The 22968-nt window shown below is 42.4% G+C and overlaps 1 protein-coding gene across 3 annotated transcripts in view; it reads right to left on the bottom strand.

The window, feature by feature from the left end:
- Nucleotides 1-22194, bottom strand: part of GRIA3 (glutamate ionotropic receptor AMPA type subunit 3) — a 759693-nt gene extending 737499 nt beyond the window's left edge. For 2 of the 3 annotated variants that reach the window (XR_003857595.1, XM_029607859.1), the window contains exons 1-2: nucleotides 21608-22194; nucleotides 20568-20726 (exon numbers count right to left, since the gene is read on the bottom strand). Coding sequence is in view for 2 of the 3 variants with exons in the window: in XM_029607859.1 (XP_029463719.1) it covers nucleotides 20568-20726; nucleotides 21608-21698 (250 nt within the window). In the remaining variant the exon portion in view is untranslated. The remainder of the gene's footprint in view (nucleotides 1-20567; nucleotides 20727-21607) is intronic. The other variant, XM_029607861.1, reaches the window with a different exon arrangement.
- Nucleotides 22195-22968: the final 774 nt, after the last annotated feature.

Below are 22968 nucleotides of genomic sequence, written 5' to 3'. Positions count from 1 at the left end.
GAGTTAGGAGACAGGCTAGGATTTAGGCACATAGGGGTAGATTTTTTAAAAAAGCGCGTTCGCGTACTTTTGTTTGCGCACCAGGCGTAGCCGCGCGTGTCTTCTAAAATCCTGGATCGGCGCGCGCAAGGCTGCCGGTTTTGGGCAGCCGGCGTGCGCCAAGCCGCGCAGCCTGTCTCCATTCCCTCCAAGGCCGCTCCGAAATTGGAGCGGCCTCGGAGGGAACTTTCTTTCGCCCTCCCCTCACCTTCCCCTCCCTTCCCCTACCTAACCCACCCCCCGGCCCTATCTAAACCCCCCCCACCTTTATCCATGGATTTACGCCTCCCGGAGGGAGACGTAAATCCACGCGCGCCAGCGGGCTGCTGGCGCGCCGAGACTTGACCCGGGGGCAGTTCCGGAGGGCGCGGCCACGCCCTGAAACGCCCCGGGCCGAAACCACGCCCCCGGTCCCGCCTCAAAACACCGCGTCATTGGGTCCCGCCCCCGACACGCCCCCCTTCCAAAAACCCCGGGACCTACGCGTGTCCCGGGGCTCTGCGCGCGCCGGCGGCCTATGGAAAATAGGCGCGCTGGCGCGCAAGGCCCTGCTCGCGTAAATCCAGGCGGATTTACGCGAGCAGGGCTTTTAAAATCCGCCCGATAGATTTTCCAGAAAATTTACTGCACACAGATTAGCAGGTGTAATTGTGTGTGGGTAGTATTGGTGGGACGGTTTTCAAAGTGAACATATGAATCAAATTCACTTTGAAAACCAGTGTAACTGGTGCGTGTATTTGCTGACTTTCTTTTGCAGGCAGTTACAAGCTTGAGTTCACTTTTTTTTCAGTGATTCATCTTAGGTGATAAAGCCAACCTTCTCAGATTGAAACATGAATAATCCCAGGTTATGATATTCGCTGTCATGGACTCTAATGCAAGTAGTACCAGATTACAATGAGAGTCATGCCATACTGTAATTCCAGCTGTCTCTCTGACCATCAATTGAAATATCTTGCATTGTAATTCCAATCATCTCAAGAATTTGAGTTGTCTCAGATTGAAAAGTCAGCTGTCTAAACTGTAATATCAGTTGTCTGATTTTACTGTGAGTTATCTCAGATTGCAATGTCAATTATCTGGATTTCGGTTGGATTTCTGATGACAGAAAATTCAGGTTTGTCCAGTTTACCTAATTGGGGGTGGGCAGAAAATTTTCTTATGATTTAAGTAGCTCTCCCACATAACTTTTGGTGGCAGCCTTAGAACAGTTGGAGTCAAGGGAGTATCCAAGCCATGGCAACTCTTGTACAGGTTGAGCATGCTAAAAAATGGGAATCAAAGTTGAACCACGATTGGTTGGGATTTTGGTAAACTAATGTTGGCTGGGATTTTAATAAATCTGAAATGCCAAAATAGTTGAATCTGAACTGAGCTATACCATGATAGACCCACCTGTAGTTCACAAATTCCAATCTACCTCATTCTCCCTTGGATCTAAACCTGCATGTTATTGATAAGGGATCTGCCATCATTCTCCCTCAAAAAGCAGTCAAAAAGCAAAGAAGAAAGAGTTAAAAGAAAATGGGAATGGCAAGGCATTATGTCAGGCAGGGGACTATCTAAAGATGAACAAAGTTAGATTATTTGTGATCTTAAAATTTGTTACACTGAACGAGCAGACTTCTTTAGAAAACAGTTTTCACAATTTGCAAATCCCAAAACATTTAGGGTCTATTCAAGAAATGGTGACAAATAGTGCATGAAATTGAAGATTTGTTCATCAAAATGAAAGGTTCATCTATCCAAACAGCATATGAATAGAATCAACTCTATAAAATCGATCAACAGCTGCCAGACAACAGAGCAATGGAGAATGTGAGGCAAGAGGCAAGCTACTTTATAACAAGAGTGATACTTTATGCTACTTGATCTGTCCCTAATTTTCAGGCTCTTCCCTAGAGCCCCTATTCTCTTGTTCACTGTTCTCATAGTTCCCCCACCCCCGTTCAATGTAATTTCAACCTTTCGTTTTGATGTAAACCAATATGATGTGTATTTTAATGTCGGTATAAAAAAAGATTAATCAGGGGCAGGTCTGGGGTTGTGCAATGCTCAAGTGACCCTGGACAGGATCCCTCCCCACCCCTACGAAAGTGAGATGAAAGCAATACACAGATGATGCAGTCATGGAGAGCACATCTACAAAATCACATTGATAACGTGGAGGCTTTTCAAAGAACCGTCACCAAAATGGTGCATAACATGCACTATAAGCTGTACATGAAGAGACTTATGGAGCTAAAGATGTACTCTCTGAAGAAGGAAATTGGAGCCAGGCTGTCATAATACATTCTTTTGATCTCTCCGATTCATTGTCTCAAGTTCTTCTGGCTTCTAGAAAGGAATCTATTACCAGGTCTTATGTCTGTACATGAAGGAGGTATATTATCTGGTGAGATGGCAATGCATTAGATTCTTTCTCCTGCCTCACACAAAAACTGCTTGGATATTTTGTTTATTTAAACTTTTTTTTTAAACTCTTTATTTAAACAGATGGAAGATACTTGAAAAACATCTTACAGTATACCAATAATCATCATCTCAAGACTCAAATTCATGTACAGACCACAAACTTCACAGGTTATAAAGGTAAATATGAATAAGATATTGGGATCTTACAATCTCTGTTCCCCTCAAATAACATACCAACAAATTCTTTACCCCAATGAACCCAAGTCTCTGGCATTTAAATATCACCAGTAAGGCCCCCAGATTTTATCATATATAAACAACTTCTTTCGAAGAGAAAAGGTCATCTTTTCAATAATAGCTATGTTAAACACCTGTTTATCTATAAAGGTTAACCCCTTGTATGTTAGAAGGTGAAAACACAAGATGATTTAAATTGAAGAAAGACCATCATATAGTGTACACATCGTCATTTGTGACTGAATTCTTGGGCACACAAAGTTTATAATCATTGATCATATATCTGTACCGCTTCCCCGCAATGTAGTCCATAATATTTTTTAAATACTTTTTGTATGCATATAACAGAAACTTATCTCAGACAGGAAGTGTCTATGAAGGTCTGATCCATATGTCGACTGACTTGATGTTTCAAATCCATTTTATATCTTTTCACAGATTAGAAAATGTTAAATGAATTTGAAACACTGAGTCAGTATTGGCATATGGGACAGACCTAAATAGACACTGAGATGTTTCTATTATATGCATAAAAAAAATCTTTAAAAAATATTGTGGACTACATTGTGGGGAAACCGTACAGATATATGACCAAAGATTATAAATTCTGTGTGCACAAGAATTTGATTGCAAACGACTTTGATGTGTAAAACACTATATGATGGTCATTTTTCAATTTAAATCATCTTGTGTTTTCAGTTTCTAACATACAAGGGGATAACCCGTATAGATTGACTGACCACCCCTGTGTGAGGATCCTATTTGTTTTAGTGTACCTGTGATTTCCAGTATGTTGCAATTGTGAATCTTGCCACAGGTATAAGATAGTCACATAGTTTACGTTGAAGACTAGTTAAAGAAAGATCAGCCCAAAGTCCGAGAAGGCATGCTAGAGGCATGAGACACATAGGATGACCCAGAATGCCTGAAATTTAGAATTCCACTCGCTTTCAAAAACTCTGCAACAAGGCACACGTTCACCAAACATGGAAACAAGACCCTACCTCCCCACACCCTCTCCAGCAAAACTGAGACGAAAGTGGAGAGAATTTTGCAAAGTGGAGAGAATATCTATAGGTTCCCAACACCAATTTGTACACTAACTCAGTTCTTTGACTACAAATAGAGACTCTATGCATCCTTTTCCAGATTCCCCTTCCCCCTCCATTCCCGTCCATCAAATTTAACCCCAAGTCTGCATTCCACCAAGCTCTCAGATTATTAATAGGCTTCTTCTCCTTTAAGTTAAAAAGATTGCTCTGCAAAGGGAGGATATGGTCTTCCTTCCCGTCTCTGTCAGAATTAACACCTGCTCCACATGGGAGGGTGTCCTCTGTCCGCTCCAATTTAGTCAACTGAGCTTTTATTTTGTCATAAGTCTCCCCAACTCATCCTGCAATTCAAACTCCTCTTGCAAGGTATCAAAGGACAGCCACCCCTCCTCATCCCATAATTGTCCCAGAAATCGTAAGCCGGCACTCCACCAACCAGTTACTGCAGCGAGGAATGTAGCTCTAGAGATATGAGGGTTATCCCTCAACACAGCCAGTGGAGTGAGAGTACCCTACCCACGGCTGTCTCCAAGCATTTACACATCCCTCGCCACACCTGTACCATGTGTGCTATGATTGCACAGGATCACATAGCTCATCTGATATGTGGGGGAAGTAGGGGACATGAATGGTAAAAGTGACAGATCTAGTCTCTCCGCTGCTCCGGCCTCTATGGAGAGCCAAGGCTGAGTATAATCCTTTCTCAGCTATGCTTTCAAGCAAGCAAGATGCGAGGCCCAGTAGTAACTCAAAAGATTAGGCAACGCCCCCCATGTTTCACTCTGGGAGATTTGCCTTGATCAATGAAACATGAGATGTACCCATTAAGGTTACTAAAAAAATGCCATTGGTAAACCAATAGGGAGATGTTGAAACAAATAAATTAGGCTTGGTAATACATTCATTTTAAAGATCCCAATCCGTCCTATCCATGTAATCATTAACCCTGACCAAATTCACAGATCCTCAAGGATCTTGTTATATTCTGGTGCATAATTTGTCCTGTAAATATCAGAACATTGTTGGAGGAGAAAAATTCATTGGCCTTCTGAAAATGCCTCATGCACCTTGGCAACGATTATTTTGTGGCTCCCCCAAGAAAAAAACGTTCTCTCTCTCGCTCTCTCATATATAAATGAGTCAGGACTTAACCTAACTTTGTCAGGCTTCACCTTAGAGCAGTGGCACTCATTATCATGTGGTGGGAAAATTAATTTCTGAACATCCCTTAATTGTGAGATTCATGCCAGGCTTGCTTCATTTGAAGCCTCCTATCAACCACCTGCAGGGTCGAGGCACCTCAGTGTGGTTTTAATCCAACTGATGAAAGCACCCTTTCAGTCTCTGGCCACCCGTGTACTAAAGTACCTGCCTTGGAAGGTTGCTTCTTCTGATGGCAATCATTTCAGCCTGTAGAGGGTGGTGCTGCTCATGCATCCTAATTTTTCCCCCAAAGTCATGACAAACTTCTGCCTTGGACATTTTTCCCCAGGATGCAATGCTAATAAAGGTGAATGAACCCTTCACACCTTGGACTGCAAGAGCTGTTGCTTTCCATCTGCATTGGACTAAAGGCCTTGGACAGTTTTACCCAGCTTTTTATTTCATTTTGCCCCAATAAGCCTGGGACTGCTGTTTTATACTCTGTCTAGCTGGACAGCAGACTGCATATTCTCCACTTATATCCAAGGTGGTCTGACCTTAGAAAGACACGTCAAGGCTCATATTTTCAGAGCCACGGATGTATTAGTGGCCCTTCAGATAACAACTTTTACAGAAGAGATATGCAAAGCTGTGATATGGACTTCAGGCCACACAGTTCCTGTACAATACATCTCATGATTGTTTAAATGCAGACACTCAGCATGACAGCAGGTTTGGGCAGCATATTCTCCAGGATCTCTCTGAGGGTACTTCATTCTCCATAGTCCCATTTTTAAATTTAGGATTGTCTTCCAAAACAATTTTTAAAAAGTACAAAAAGCAAACAAAAAAATAAACAGTGAATTCTAACCCACCAAAATGAGTCTGTTCTGTTGGTGAGATTGCTCTTGTTTTCCTCCTCTTTACCTGGGAGTCCCAAACATGTGACTCAGTGATTCATCATGTGTTCAGAGAAAATAAATGTGCTTACCTGTAACAGATGTTCTCTGAAGACAAGAGAATCACTAATTACGCACACTCACCCTTCGTCCTTTCCAAAATTCAATGTCTTAGTGTAATAATGGAACTGAGGCACGCTACGTGAATGGAATAGCAGCGAGAACTACTGCACATGCAAAAAGGATTCTTGGGGGTTTTTTGGGAGGTAGGGGGAGGACTGGAGATGAATTTCATCAAATGACATCACCCAGTTATATGACTGATGATTTCTCTGTCTTTAGAGAATATCTGCTGCAGGTAAGCAACTTCATTAATGTGCATGTTCATCTATCATTGATACTAGAATACAAAAGCAGCAAGATGATATAAATTGTCTTGATAAATATTGATATCTAACAAGCGGCCATGCTTTGTGGCTGGCAAGTAGAACACCTCCTTAGCAGTGTAGACAGGAACAGTGGACTGGGCAGACTGGATGGGTTGGGTGATCCTCTTCTGCCATCATTTACTATCAGGCCGATCCAATACAGCTCGCTCAGCCAAGCACACTGTTTAACCCGTGGTTGAACGTGGGTGTTGAATGCACGTTCACAACCCCTTATTCCATAAGGGGATTACCGCGTCCAAAACGTGTGTCCACCCCCCCCCCCCCCCGCGAAACTAATAGCGCTCATCACATGCAAATGCATGACATTGAGACTATTAGCTAAAAAAAAAAGATGTGCGCCTGAGCCGCACATTTTTACGTTCAGAAATTAACGCCTGCCCAGAGCAGGCGTTAATTTCTGAGCAGCCCAATAAAGTGTACTGAAAAGCAGAAAATACTGCTTTTCTGTACATCCTCCGACTTAATATCATGCCAATATTAAGCCAGAGGAACCAAAAGGTTTAAATAAAAAAAATATTTAAAAAAAAAATTGTGCTGCAGTCAGATTAGGAAAAGGGACGCTCAATTAACGAGCGTCCATTTTCCTAACCCGTGGCTGTGTACCGGTTAGGAAAACAGACCCTTATAAAATTCAGCATCCATTTTCCTAACCCGCTGACAGCCACCTGACAGCCATATCTCCTGGGTGCCCACTGTCAAGGAGGCACTAGGGGCACATATTTGACCCTAGCGCCTCCTTGGCAGCATGACCTCTCATTTAAATATTCTATCATGTGCCAGGAGAGGTGGCTGGGCGCACATTAGGAAAGCGGGTGCTCAACACTGAGCGCCCATTTTCCGCATGGCTTTATTGGCTTGGCCTGTATGTTATATATGATATATACACTTTGAGGTTAGTTAACTTTGTACATTATGATAGCTGAATTAAAGTTCTTTTTACATCTCTTTTCCTTTTTCTGTATATACAAAAATAAAGAGGGGCACTATGGTTGGATTTCTGGCCTGATATCATGTAAATTCCATCCCCTATACCATCAGGATGTCAGTCAGAAATATCCCTGAATTTGGAGTCATTCCAAAGTGAGACATGGGGATCATGGTGACAAGCAGCTGATGCCCATGTCCATGAAGAAGCTGATCCAGAATCTGAAGAGGTTCACAAACACACACAACCTCCATTTCCCATTCACAAAAAGCATACACAACCTTCCTCTCTCCCTAAGAAAACCACAGACATATGGTCTCTCTCTTACACACAGTTACATTTTCTCCTAATCAAAAACACAAAGAGCCACATTTTTTCACCCACCCACATAATCATATTGTCTCCCATCCACACATAGCCACTCATATACAGCATCCCTTTTTCACTCGTACATACAGACACATTCCTTTACTCACATACACAGCCCCATAACATTAAAGTTGTTTTCTTTCATAAAAGGAATTGCATTATTAAAAACTTTTCTCCCTTGTGAGGAACAGATATTTTTACACACAAATACTATTTTATTTATTTATTTTAACATCATTTGTATACTGCCATTCAAGAAATATCAAGGCAATTTACACAAAAACATACATAATAATGAAGATACATTACCAATAAAAAATATAAAGTACAAGTAAAAACATTTACAAATTAAAAAATAAAGAATAAAAGTAAATATAACTTCAGAAATAATAATAAAAATAAAAGTAAAGCATGTCAGATCAAAATATCACATTTCAGCATTTTTCACTGGAAACTATGGGGCAGATTTTACAATCTACACCCGATTTTATAACATGCGTGCGCTGCCGCATGTTATGATTATAAAATCCAGGATTGGGCACACAAGGGTGTGCACAATTGTGCAACTTGCATGCGCTGAGCTGCGCAGCCTGCCTCTGTTCCCTCCGAGGCCGCTCCGAAATCAGAACGGCCTCGGAGGGAACTTTCCTTCTGCCTCCCCCCACCTTCCCCTCCCTTCCCCTATCTAACCCATCCCCCAGCCCTACCTAAATCCCCCCCCACCTTTATTTGAGAATTTACGCCTGCCTCTGGGCATGTGTAACTTGCGTGTGCCGGCCAGCTGCCGGCGCATGGTCCCTCGGCACGGTGGCTGTTCCGGAGGCCTCGGCCCCACCCCCGGCCATGCCCCCAAAACGCCCCTTTTTCGAAGCCCGGGACATGTGTATCCCGGGGATTGCAAGCACCGCTGAGCCTATGCAAGATAGGCTCGGCGTGCGCAGGGGCAGGTTGGGGCAGCTTTTCAGGGGTTATGGGCGTAACCCTTTGAAAATCTGCCCCTATGTTAGTAAATTAGCCTTATCCTTCACCAAACTCTTCTTTATACAGCCAAGTCTTGACTCCTACTAGAATTATTGATGTACATTAAATACAAACATCCATATGCTGGTATGCATATATTACTCTGATCAAAATGTTTCTACCATACCTATGTAAAATAAAATAGCATGCTCAATAGATTAATGAGGAGATTTTCAAGCACAGAGGTTCCCAAACCTGTCCTGGGGATCTCCAGCCAATCAGGTTTTCAGGATATCCACAATGAATATGCATGAGATAAAATTTGCATGCTATGGAGGCAGTATATATATGTTTATCTCATGCATATTCATTGTGAATATCCTGAAAATCTGACTGGCTGGGGATCCTCCAGGGCAGGTTTCGGAACCTCTCTTCTAGCAGGAAAAAGGGAGGTGATATTGCTGTATATAGGTCCCAGGTGGGACCTCATTTGGAATATTGTGTACAATTCTGCAAACTGCACCTTCAAAAGGATATAAACCGATTTGAATCAGTCCAGATGGTGGCTACTAAAATGATCAGTGGTCTTCATTCTAAAGCATATAGGGTTAGACTTAAAAATCTAAAAATGTATGCCCATGAGGAAAGGCGAGATAGGAAAGATATGATAGAGACATTTAAATATCTCAAAGAATTCCATGCACAGGAGGTGAGCCTCTTTCAGTGGAAAGGAGGTTCTAGAATGAGGGGGGTCATAGAATGAGGGTGAAAAGGGGTAGACTCAAGAGTAACCTTAGGAAATATTCTTTTACAGAGAGGGTAGCAGATGCATGGAACGGTCTCCCAGTGGAGGTGGTGGAGATGAAAATGACATCTGAATTCAAGAAAGCATGGCATACATGTAGGGGATTTCGGAGGGCATGATGGGAATTGTAAGGGCTGCATATTTAAATGGATGGGCAGACTAGATGGTCCATATGGACTTTTTCCTACTGTCATGTTTCTATGACTGAAAATAGGTGCCTAACTTAGGCACCTAAATTGAGGCACTCAGTGCTATTTGAATATTGGGCTCTGTCCTCTTCAGAAAGAACAACAGAAGTCCTTTGTCCAATTACAAGCTGGTTATAACCACACACTCAGTCAATCTGCAAGTAGTTGGTGGAGAGAAGGGGATTCTATCCAACAATAGCCTTCTTGCAACCAGGCTCTGAGGTGTGACTGGTTCAGTAGCTCTGCATGCCTTGGAACTCTCTGGGATTGACCAAGAAACTGAAGGAGGTTAAGGAGCAGAGTAGCTCTTTTTCTTCCTGCTCTGTTCACTCCAACCTCACCCCTTACCCTCTTGTTCCCTGCATGACAGGAGGGGAGGACTGATTAGGGAGCAAAGTGGCTCTTTTCTATTCTATCTGCTCTAGTTTCACTGCCGCCCCTCCTGTTGCTTGCATGTTGCCTGGGGGGGGGGAACGACACATGGCACTGGAGCAAATTGCAGAGGACTGTTCTCTGCTGATTGACATAGATTGTTCTCTGTGGCATGCGGTGACATTTTTAGCAGGGGATTCAGTCTCACCTCCTCACCCTCACCCTGAGTGACCAGCAGTCTTGCTTGTTCAGTTCCCTTTCCCTTCCCACACTCCCTCCTCCAGATCTCCTGCATTCTCACTCCCTCAACTCCTTCTCCCCAAGACACAGAAGATATTTGGAATCCATATGGCATTAGGCCCATTTTATCATATATTGGGTGTGAGCTTAGCTCTCAGAAAGGCATGAATAAGGAATTACAATATAGTAAACCTCCCATACCAAAACAGTGTTCAAGCAACAACCACCCTATCTATAAAAAGGCAATACTGCAAATAATTCACCAGACCCTAAACACCAATACACCTCCTATTAGGAAAACAGAGTATGTCAGGCTGCCTAAAAATATCTGTAAAATAAAAATGCATGTATCTAAAAATATTGTACAAAAGCTTTTAAAACTTCACAGATTCCCTCTTCAGATGTCATAACAGAGACATTCACAAGACAGGTCCTACATTGTCTCAATAGCTCAAATACAGTATTTTTGGATCATACTTAAACACAGTCCAATAAAAGTTATCACAGCCAGCCAAGACTACAGTTTACCCCAAGAAACAAATCTGCCATATCAAAACAACATTAAATCCCAGGACTCAAATTTACCACCACCACACCCAGGAAAGTGCAAAACTGCAAATTATACAATAGACGCTAGAAAACCAATTCTCCTCTTATTGAAAACAGAACAAGCCAGACTGCTATAGACCCCTACTCAGAAACTTCTCACTAGCATAGTCCCACCCCTTGGTCGCATTGGAAGACTGATCAACAATAAAATAAAAAAATATAACACATCAATCGTAATAGTAAAACTATACTAATAAAAAGAATAAATATTTCAAGTCAGATGATAAATAGAACATTCAATAACTTAAATCTCATAAAAAATGTTCAAAAATTTCCCATAACATCAATATACTATTTCAAAAGTGTAAACACATCAAACAATATGCAATAATGAAACTTATAAGAATTAAAAAATCTCCTGCTCTCCATACATGGGATTTTTTGATTCCCAGTCACCCTGAGATTGTCATGGATCGGGGGATAGGGGCCACACAAACTTTATTCTCTCTCTCACACACACACACACACTCTCATAATTTCATCTATACTCCCTCTCTTTCTGTCTCACACACACACACAAATGTTCTCATAGTGCAACTCCTTCCGGTTCCCATACACATGCTCCCAAGCTCCTCTCCCCACCCACTCCCCAGCAGTTTTGATCCCCAGCCCCAACTCTCTACTGACCCCACCAGCAGTCATGCTCCTCAGTCCCCTCTCCTCACCCAGCCCCCAATCCCCAGCAGTCTTGTTCCACAGCCCCTCCCTTTGCCCTCCAAGACCCCCCAGTCTTGCTCCCAGCTCTTCTCCCCATCCCCCAGCAGTTATGCTCCTCAGTCTCCTCTGCCCACTCAGACTCCCAATAGTCATGCTTCCTAGCCCTCTCTCCCCCCACCCAGACCAGTTCCTGGCCGTCATTCTCTCCAGCCCCTCTCCCCATCTAGACCCCTTGATCCTCCAGCAGTTATGCTCCCCAGTCCCCTTTCATCACTCCCAGAAGTCATGGTCCCCAGTCCCCTTTCATCACTCCCAGAAGTCATGGTCCTCAGTCCCCTCCTCACCCAGCCCCTCAGTCCCCAGAAGTCTTGTTCCATAGCCCCTCACCCAGTCATGCTCCCCAGTCCGCTCTCCCCACCCAGATCCCTAGTAGTCATATTCCCTAGCCCACTCTCCCCACACACACACACACACACACACACCCTAGTTCCCAGCAGCCATGCTCCCCAGTCCCCTCTGCCCACTCAGACCCCCTAATAGTCATGTTTCATAGACCTCTCTCCCCCACCCAGACCAGTTCTCAGCAGTCATGCTCTCCAGCCCCTCTCCCCATCTAGATCCCTTCATCCTCCAGCAGTTGTGCTCCCCAGTCCCCTCTCATCATTCCCAGAAGTCATGACCCTCAGTCCCCTCCTCACCCAGCCCCAGTCCCCAGCAGTCTTGATCCACAGCTCCTCACCCAGTCATGCTCCCCAGTCCCCTCTCATCACCAAGAATCCCCAGAAGTCATGCCTTGAGATCCTAGGCCGCACAGATGTGCAGCTGAAAAAAAGTCCCATTCCCCCCCCCCCCCCCCAAAAAAAAAAGGTTCCAAGGCTGGGGATTCACTGAATCCCTTGAAAGCCCTGACCGCACGCCACTGGTGGTACTAGCTCAGTGCATCCATGCCTACAGAGAGGAACAGTACCTGGAGTCAGTGTTGGGGGAAGGGGAAGAGTTGCTGTGGTCATCTCTGGAGAAGGGGGGCTTGGAAGAAAGATAATGTGAGAGAGAGAGAGAGAGAGAGACTGGAGTGGTAGAAAGAAAGTTGATGCATTAAAGTCTCCCCCCTCCCACTTATCTATATTAAATCTCAGGGTAATCACAGCTATGTACTATGCGCTCAAACATTTATTGTGATGGTGGGATTAAACTGCAGGATAAGAGCACGTGTGCCCAGCTAGTAGAGTAGGCAATGCAGCTGCCAAAGGCATTTTTCCAGCTGGGAGGAGCTGGCGCCTCTCCTGGCCTGGGCCTCAGCAAAGAGGCAGGGTGGAGTCATTATTGCCACTGAGCCACAGAGGTGCTTTAGTTGATGACTGAAACTGAAAGACAGATAAGGGCAGGGAAGAGAGAAACACAGAGAGAGAGAGAGAGAGAGGAGATGCCACCTTGTTCTACCATTTATTTTGAGGGTTACCAGCTGCCGCTGTTTTAGACGAGAAGGCCTTATTGAATAAGGAATATGATAATAAGTACCAGGTGAAAATGACAGTTTTGCACAATAAATCCTTTATTTTCAGTTTTTATTTTATTTTTCCTGGGAATTTCAATATTATAACCAAAAAACCTGGAAAAATGACTGCTAGAACAAACAGGAGAAAAATGAGCGGTGATTCCTTTTGTTATAAAACATTGAAATTCCTAGGGAACATAAAATAAATAATTTGTTTGAATCCTTCCATAGGGAACAAAGACGATCTTGATGTGCTAATAACTACACTTTTGAAGCGTTTCATAGTTAGGATCCACTACTTTCGACTTACATAACAAAATGGGTCAAGAACTGTTACATTCTGCCCCCAAAAGGCTCAAGGTGGACCATACCATCTTTCTTAATTAATTTAAAATGTTTAATGTGCCAAAGCTCTAGATACACGTATAAACACTGCCTATCAAACCCATGACCAGGCAGGTTTTAGTCACCACAAAGAGCAAATTTCGAAAAGACCCCCCCCCCCCCCCCATTTCGAAATTTGCTCTTTGTGGTGACTAAAACCTGCCTCCTCTCTCTTCCTCAGGCCTTTCATTAACATCCCCTGGAAAGATGGTCATTTAACTTTCTTACACAGTGCAGCAGGAACTAGTTTTCAGAGCTGGCTTACAACCACTCACTGGTGTAAGAGACTCCACTGCCACTCTGAAATCTGTGCTTAGGGAAATATTCACAGCTTCTGCACGGTTTCCTCCTTCATCTGCTTTATGAGAGGCTTAATTACCCGAATTTCTGTAGCTCCAGAACCTATCCAGTCTCATTGCTTTCTGTTAAAGTTCGGGTTCCCCCATTTCCCATGTGCTTTTAGTTTTGTGAAAGGCAATGTGGCCTGTGCACCCCCAAAGATTTATTGAACAGGCAGGCGCACAAGATACCAGAGGTTATTGACAGCCAGCCCCGAAAAGACTATTTTAACCTAATAATGAAACAAAAGCATGCGCGCAAAAGTTTGCTAGCATTCATAATACACAAAGAACCTTTGATGATCTTCAAACTACATGTGAAACAATTTTAAATCTTGAGCAATGGTAAAGTAAGAAAATCTTCCTAAATTTAATTTTGTCATCACTGTCATTTTTTGAGAAGAAAGTAGTTTTCCATTGTACAGGGTCTATTTATTAAGTCAGGGGTGACCAACTCCAGTCCTAAAGCGCAAAAAACAAGCCCAAGTTTCAGGATATCCACAATGAATATATATGACATATATTTGCATACATTGTTACCATGCATCACATCTTAGTAAATAGATTCCATTGCAGTTTCCTGGGTGAGTTCTAGTTGTGTTGTCTGCCTTCAGTCAATAAAATACATTAGCCATATTAGGGTCTGGCTCACAGGTTCAGAAAACTAGGAACAAATAACCTGTTCGGAAGAATTGAACAAATAACCTGTTCGGAAGAATTCATTATTAAAGCAGTGGTTTGCATTAACCCGGTCCTCAGGATATATACCCAGCCAGTCTGCCTTTTGGAATATCCCCAATGAATATGCAAGAGATAGGTTTGCATACAATCGAGGCAATGCATGCAAATCTATCTTATGCATATTCATTGTGGATTTCTTGAAAACTAGACTGGCTGGGTGTGCCGCAAGGACTAGGTTGAGAAGCACTGGGCTAAAACCTTCAAGACAGCAGCATCTGGTCTTGGTTAATAGATAGCTGCAAAAGGGCTTCCTTTACAAAAGGATCCGCGGAACAAAGACCCACTGCATAGAATGATTTAGAAGATTTGCCAGTGTTACTTTGTGATAAATATATAAACAAGCTAAATAATGTATGGACCTTGGCCATTAGTTATTTTGTAGTTAACTATAGAAGGAAAGACCAGGATAAGCTGTCTTAAGAGTTCTTAAAAATACCATTGAAAAAGCCTTCTGAATTGGTACCATTTTTTAATGAGTTATAAAAAAATAAAACGGGGCACAAATTCTCAACTGCTAGTCAGCCTTTTGGTACTAAATCTAACCTAGCTCCGCAATAATTAGTTTCTGAAATCAAAGCTCCCCACCCCCACGCTCTTCATTCTATCAATATTACACGATCAACAGATTTTTAGGAATGCTAATGCTTATCTAGCAAAATTCTTCAGCAAATAACTTTGAAGGTTATATTTGCTGCGTTCCGCTTCTTGTGAACATTGTGTAATTCCATGGCGTTTGCTGGCTGGAAAGGTGTACAACAGCAGTTTTTTGCAATGACAGTGCAGAGAGGGGCTATGAGAGCTGTGTGCTAATGAGCTGACACTGCAGAGGCTGGAGAGATGTAGTAGAGTGCGTTGCAAGTGTACGGCAGAAAGAAGGAGGTGGGTTATTGCAAGAGAACATGATCTATAGGACTTTAGCATAATGCATTAATGCGAGCACAAGCCATGAGCAGTTTACAAGCTACATCAAAAAAAAAATGCCTCAGTCATAAATGCCTTATAAGTTGACCAATACTCATACAATGCATTCCAAAAATGTCCTCAACTTTTTTTTTAAAAGAGGTTAAATGTCTGTCTACACATACATACATGGTTATTCACAGAGAATGTAGGCACATGCCAAAATATGTAATTTACAGTATTGGCAAAGTCTTTCTAAGAGACTACTGTTCAGTTATGTACATATGTAATCTATGCATCTCTTAAAGAAAATCCTTATTCTCCCGATTACATGCATAAAAATCCCACTGCATACTCACTCTCCATTCTTCCTTACAAAAGTGACTGCAAGATAAACCTTGGACTTTTTACAAATTATTATCAGAGCAATTTGTTGAGAAAATAACATCTTCGTGCACAAGAAGTTTAACATCCCTTCCTAAGCATGTGTTATATGTTTATTTTTCATTTTTGTTAGCAAGTATTAAGTATAACAACTGCAATATTTAGAAATAGCATCTTGGTTTGACCGAAACAGACCAGCACAAAGCATGAACAGAATATCATATGCTTAGGTAATACAATTCACTCATGATATTGCTGATAATATACCATCACATGGCCAGTGATGGTGCTTTTGGGATTTAATATGAAATATCAACCAAGCTTAACATGCCATTGCAATCAGTAACATTTTCTATCTTATGCATAGTTGAATAGAGGGCAGAGAGATGAAGCATACATTGCAATGGCTGTTGGGTAAAGGCTTTATGCCATATGACTCATCAATGAGAGGAGAGTTTTCCAGTATATGCAAATTAGGTGTACCAACACCTTCCATCCTTAAGTGAGCAATGGGAATAAAATACCATCTCTACCAGGCAAGCATTAAGTATTAGGTTTCTAAATGCCACTCTGTTTAGAAAGATGTTAAATTGCTTCTCAGGTTGTTAAGGAAGACTGTTTCAATTCGACTACCCCAGTGCTTTTGAGATGTCATCAACCACTGACACTGCTCTCCTGAACTGCAGCTGATTTTGAGCCATCAGTCACAACTAATTGGACAGATTAGCTGCTGCGTCATTGTAGTCAAATTCCAGAGATGTGCTTAAACTTCTAGAAACAAAATTAAAATCATCTTTGCAAGGTACTTACTGGACATAAAGTTGACTAAGTTCATTAACTACTTAGAGAGAGGATACTTATGATGGCTGTCTTAAAGCCTAATATTTGTTTATCGATAAGTAAGGCCATTTTGATCTTAAATCCTTTTTCCTCACTCAGGGAATGGTATCAATGCACACTTCTGGTTTCTTAACATATGTTCTCATCCCGTAGGCTATAATTGGATACTCTGGGAAGATTCTACTGAGTGGGGAATTTGGAGAAGCAGCAGATGATGCAGTTTCTCTGGTATCACAATGCTAGAGGAATCTTGAGAAAGACTTGTGACTTTTTCCCTGTATCCTGAGCAGCACTCCTCTTTTTGGCATGATCGTCCTCTGCAGTATCATTTTTTGGGTCAGTGTCCAGAGACTCAGCTTAGTTAATATAGCAAATTCCTTGGTAACTGCATTAATGGGCCATGTAAGCAGAAGGTACCTGAGTCTCAACCTATTTGAACTACCCACAAGAGTTCTGCTATGGGACAGTGATAACATTCCTAAATTCTTGGCTTGGTGACCTGACCAAGTGGGATGGAACCTCTTCTACTCAACCCCTAACCATATTCCCTGTACGCAGGAAAGTGGCATGAAACGTCAACAGTGAAAAGTCTGTATCTGCACCCAGAGGGACAGAGAAGAAGAAGCAGTGGTGGTAATTGTACCTACTCAATACTCAGAAGCAGCAGTGACGGTAACATAGACCATAAACTGCTTTTCTTTTTCCATACAAAGTTGCAACTAGATAACTCAGAAAAATATTCAAGCCTAGAGGAACAACCACCCAGTTTCTGGAGTGCATTTATTATTTGAGAATCCCTCAATTTATAGAAGAGATATATTGCTGTAATTTTTTCTGAATGTCAAAATTAGATATAATTGCAATCTATTTTCTCTTTGAATTCTATTAGAAACCTAGAGACATATTCATAAGTGCATCCGGAGAGAGATACTTTGATAACATGCCGATATAATAAAAAGTACCTCACATGGAATATAAATTAATGTAGAACACTGTTTTCATTTATAAGTCATTTCACCACTTTTCATGTTCTTTCTCACTTTAGAACATTTTTCTTCCTTAACCCTCAATGGGCAAAGCAGCTTCCCTGACATCTTTAATCCGCTTCATCCCTCATCAGTTCACATTTTGCTTTCTGCTAAAATTATCACTTTAGATTTGTACCGCCTTGCTTTGAGTTTTAATATTTAAGACATTTTAATAAAAGAAATAATAATCATCAAACTCAAACAGGATGCACTAAACATGACAGATTCCATTACAGTGAGCCTCCACTGTCCGTGCATCAAATCTGGACCCCAAAATGGTAATTCCAATATTGTGAAATTCTACTGAGTTGCCCAAGGAATCCCCCGATGTCAAGAATCCACCTCACCATCTAGAAGACCCCATAAACAGGACTCACTATCCTCCATTCCTGCAGGCAGGACAGGGTTGGGTTTCATAGCTATGTATAAATCACTGCACCAAAATTAACTCCTGACAAGTGCAGATGCAATGTATAGGAGTCCTGATAGACCTTTTCCTGCAGTTTTCTCTCACTCCCAGGAGGCAGTGCAGAGGGATGAAACTCTCTTCACTGTTGTGCTAAAGGGCTGAAGGGCTCTGCCACCACATTAGAGACTGGTAAGCTGATTGGCAGTGTTCAAGGCAGTCAGCTTCACAAGCTGGCAATGTGACATGCTGGGCCATCACTCTGTTCCTATGAATTGGTATGTAGGAGCACTCTGAGACTGTTGCTTTCAAATCTTAGAAAAAGGAATAGCATGCTCATTTCCATTTTTATTTTTATTTTTTGCTGCTGTAAAGACTTTTAATGGAGTGAAGATGGTTCATATATATATTTTTTTTTGCAGCTGCTCCAGACACTGTCACCTTCACATTCTTTTTCTTTTATTTCTCAACCCCATTATATACATTTTCATAGCTTGATGTGGACTGTACAAAGAAGCCTCTAGGGATTCACTTTCTTCTCTCACTTAGGGTTTTTCCAATGGAACTTTCAGTATTAGAACCTGACCCAAATTCTATGAAGGAATAATAATGAATGTAATTTAGTTATCAGCAAGAATTTCTGTGGGACAAGAAGCTAATTGAATTATATGGCTGACCCCTTAAAATTACCAGAAATTCACAGTAACCTTAGAATTTCACTGCAGCTCTCAGCAAACTGTGAACTTTGCCAGGAACTCAAATGGCAAACTTTCTTATAATTGGGGACTAGCTATAAAAATCTAGGATGTATAGGTATGAGCTGCCATTGTTTTTAAAGAGCCTGTCATATCTTAATCATAGTACATGAAAATGCATGCACTGAAAAAAAACAAAAAACCCCAAAACAATTAGCCAGCCTAGCAGTCAAATGTATTTAGTTTTAATCCACACAATTGATATCTTGGAAACTATTATGTTTGAGATACAGCCTCTTGAAGGGATTACACTGATTAAGGATTAATAGATGTTTGTTATAAAAACTGTTGAGTCAGGGCAGGATTAGTAAAATTAGATGCAAATTGCAGACACAGAGCACCTTTAGTGTTCCAGAAAATTGAAAAAATAACTTTTCCGGGTCCTTTCTGGAAACCTCTCATGATGATTAGAGTTCATGCCAGTCCTACAAAGTACACACAACTTACCTATGTACTGTTCAAATTATTTCTTGTGTTTGTAATGTAAAGTGCCTAGGGCACAACACAAAATGTAGCATGGCAATCACCAGAATAATTTTAATATCACTGCACATCTTAAAGAGGGATTCCACTATACCATAGTTACTGGTAAAGTCAGCCCAGGCAGCCACAAGGAACAGACTAATACAAAGAAAACTTATACTGCTGTGCATTAAAGCTGGAACCAATGACCAATGGGATTTAAAAAAAAACAAAACAAGCAACTAGAAATGTTATTTTAAAAAAAGCATAGAATAGACTTCAGAAAACAAAATAGAATAGTTGAAAGAACCTAAGGCAGATTATACAGAGCTGGGAAGATATATGAAATGCTGTTCTGTTATCAAGGAAAGAAATAGACTGCTGCCGTGCTTATAGGCTTTGGCAGCATTTCCTGCACCTACAATGTTCAGTAAGGACTTGCCTATAATTTTCCATGCCACAGACATACAGAATGGACACTCTAAGTACTGCAACACAGAAAGCAAGATAGCTGATGCATTAATCTACCAGTGCTGCTTAACACATTTAAACAGAGTCTTTAAAATATTTTAGAGAGCTGGACCCCTGAATCCTAGGCCAGGTTTGCAATGTCCCTATCACCTTCACAAGAGGCAATATGAGCAATTCTGAAATGCATACATTGTTCATCTGGGAGAATGGACCTCTATGGTGTGGAAAGCTCGTGATCAGTATCTTTGGAAAATTCTTCAGTTGGTCCAATAGATGGGATTAATTGCAAGGAGCCTCTGCAGGACTACTATGGCTTCTAGGTATCAATAGAAGCTGCAGTTCATGCACAGGGGGGACAACAAGAATCCACTGGCAAATATCCCATTCCTGCCCTGTCATATTTATTTCCAAAAACGAGGTGACCCTCAGAGCAAATACACTAAATGAGTTTTCTAATTCTCATTTAAGACTTCCACATTTTCAGCTAAAAATACCTGCCTTTCTCCCAGACTCCTCTAGACAAGGTTCAGCTCTACAGCCTCTGTTCAATCCATAGACCCTATACTGCATTAGCATACATTTCCCCAACACATTTATAGCGGATGCTCTCTTCCTTTGGCCCCTCCCCAAAAAGCTAGCAATCAGTTTTAGTCGGTATTGTTACCATGGTTTTGGAAAGGAATTTCCTCTCTTATCTGTGCAGTATTTGTGAAATTAAAGTGTCTTCTCTTACAGCGCTGTAGTATAGTCCATTATTATCTCACCAAGCCCTGACATTTAAAAAAAAAAAAAAAAATTAAGACTTTGTTCTCTTCATGAAAAATGAAAAAAAAAAATATCCCTATCAAATTCTAAGCAGTATGGGGAGGGAGTGAAAGGCACGTTTAATATTACAAGAGCAGGGAATGGGGTGAACCTGCAGCCGTTGCATCAGACAGGGTGTGAATTCAAGTCGTTATCAAAGCACCAATATGAGCCAGAACTGCAATAGGATTCCTACTTACAAGCATTGGTGACAGAAAAACTGTTGGAGGAGTCGAGATGATCTACGTGGTGAAACAGCTGGAAGGGCTTTTCTGTGATATTTTGGTTTGTGTTGTACAGCTGCACGGCAAATAAAAATGCACTGTGTTCCTGAATGGTATTTCTCATGAACAGCCCGCCTATAACAAAAACAAACACACCAGATGGGATTTATCCCCGCTGCTTTAAAACTGTCCTAGAGAGGGTTTCGGAAGTGTCTTTTGCAGACCTCAGCCTAGCACCGACCCAATGCCGGGACGTCTTGAGCTGTGCCAAGGTGGGCACAAGAAGGCGGAATTAAACTCTTGCTTGTCCTGTCACATCCCCGCAAGCCGCCCCTGGTTCATCTGCACACAGCAGCAGGAATTAGTAAACGACTGCATGCTGTTATTATTTGCGGGGTCTCGGTGGCGTGAAGCCAGCTTTTGGGAATAACAAGCCTCCCCCCTTCCCATTAATCTCCGAGCACCGTTTCATCCATGGGCACCATTACCTGCACAACTTTGCACGAATTCCCAAGGACTTGTCCCAGGGATCCGGGACCGGGGCAGGACCCATTGAACTGCAGCCTTCCCTTTATTGTCCTCTAACCTGCTGGAGACGGAGCATCTCAGACCGCACAAAGACCCCGCTGTCTCCGGGTGGGAATACTCTTTCTTTTGTATGCAGAGGGTGCAACTTGAAAGTTCCCTGCAGTGTGTGCAGACAAGTTATTTTAGCAAAGCCTCCCTCCCCACTAGGTATAGGTAGTAGCCCCCCTCTCCTCCAGAGTCCCCCCACCCCTCCCTAGACATGCGGTTTTGCCTCGGAATAAGAGCTGCAGTCTTTGCCTCCCGTCAGATCGCGCTCTCCTAGCCTCCGGATTTGACCAAGGTGCATAACCTGACAAAGCATTTCCCCATGCGACGGGCAGAGGCTGGTGGAGACCTGTCTACTCCCCCACCCCATCCCCTCCCCTCCCCTTCCACCAGATCGCCGCACTGGCCCCCCGCAGCCCGATCGACGGTCGGAGCAGGCTTACCTATATTAATGGTGTTTGGAAATCCTCCAAAGGAATCTCCTAAAAGCCCCACCGCCACCAGGAAGACAGTCCGAAGCACGCCGTGCCCCATTGCCCGCAACCGTGAAATTCAATTCCTAAAACGAAACTGACAGGACAGAAGCATGGGCAGCACTGGGCTGGCGAGAGGTTTCCTGTTTTCCTGAATCTTTCTTTCTGTCTTCAAAACCACCTGGATGGGTTCATTGGCTGGAAGCTTGATTACAGTGCAATTTGGCTCCTTGTCACCAAAAGAGAAAAAAAAAAAAAAGCCCAAAAGGGAAAAAAAACAAACCTGTGATCTCCCCCCTCCCCCTAAGGATGGTGGTGGAAAGAGAAGCAAAAATGATTAGATCATGAATAAGGCTCTTCCAATTGGGCCAGTAGGAGGTTATTGATCAAACTTGATCTGACGTTGAATTAAAGCAGCATCTTTCAGCTTCGCTGCAAAACTGCAGCCCCAGACTGCAAAGCCCTAGCGCTGCGTTTGTCAACACGGAGATGCAATCAATAGAAACACACCAGCCTCACGTGGACCGCAGCTTAAAGCTGTAACTGGCCCCTTTAAAGCTGCATTGTCTCTGAGACAGGGAGGCAGAGAGAGACTCAATATATACACCAGGAAGTATTTCGATTCCAACCAGTGAAGTCAGAGTATGCAAAGAGCCCACAAACTGTATTTTGGTTCATGCAGTTTTTTTTAAACATATGCCCTTTGTTTAGCTTTTGAAATTTCTACTTACCCCCTACTCCAAGCAAAACGAAACAAAAATAAGGTGTATAGGATTTAATGAGCCATGGTCCTATTTAACCGAGTTCATAACTGACAGCTGTGCCTGCTCCTGTGGCTTCAAGATTGCCTGCACTCGACCTTAGGATGCCCCTTTGCCAGGATCCTCAGGGGACTGCCATCTGAACCCCCAAAGGAGGGTGAAAAGATGAGACTGGGTGCAGAGTGCAGTTTACATGAACTGCTAGCGCTTTGAGGAAGGAGATCTTTTGCAATATACCAAGCAAGACGATGCAGAGAGAGAGAGAGTGCAAGAAACTTTACTGGATATGGGAGAGAAAAAAAACCTGGAAACTTTTCTAGGTTACCCTAACTTGTCCAAAGTCCTTTAAAAAAGTATCACAACCTGCAAAGACTTCAGTATGTCCCTATAACTACTGGTGCTCTCCTTGAGGTTAAGCACTAGAAGGCCTTGTCTTTCCCTGGAAAATAAGCAAGAGACGACCCATATCCTAGGCCCCCCCCCACTTCCATTCTGCCAAATAACCACTATATTCCATATTCAGGTAAGCCTCTTTATTCCAATGATGAAATAGTTACAGCAGCTTTATTC

This window comes from Rhinatrema bivittatum, chromosome 6 (genome assembly GCF_901001135.1).
Source record: "Rhinatrema bivittatum chromosome 6, aRhiBiv1.1, whole genome shotgun sequence".
Taxonomy (NCBI): Eukaryota; Metazoa; Chordata; class Amphibia; order Gymnophiona; family Rhinatrematidae; genus Rhinatrema; species Rhinatrema bivittatum.
Note: the sequence above shows the minus strand (reverse complement) of the source record. Positions and strands in the feature narration are given on the sequence as shown.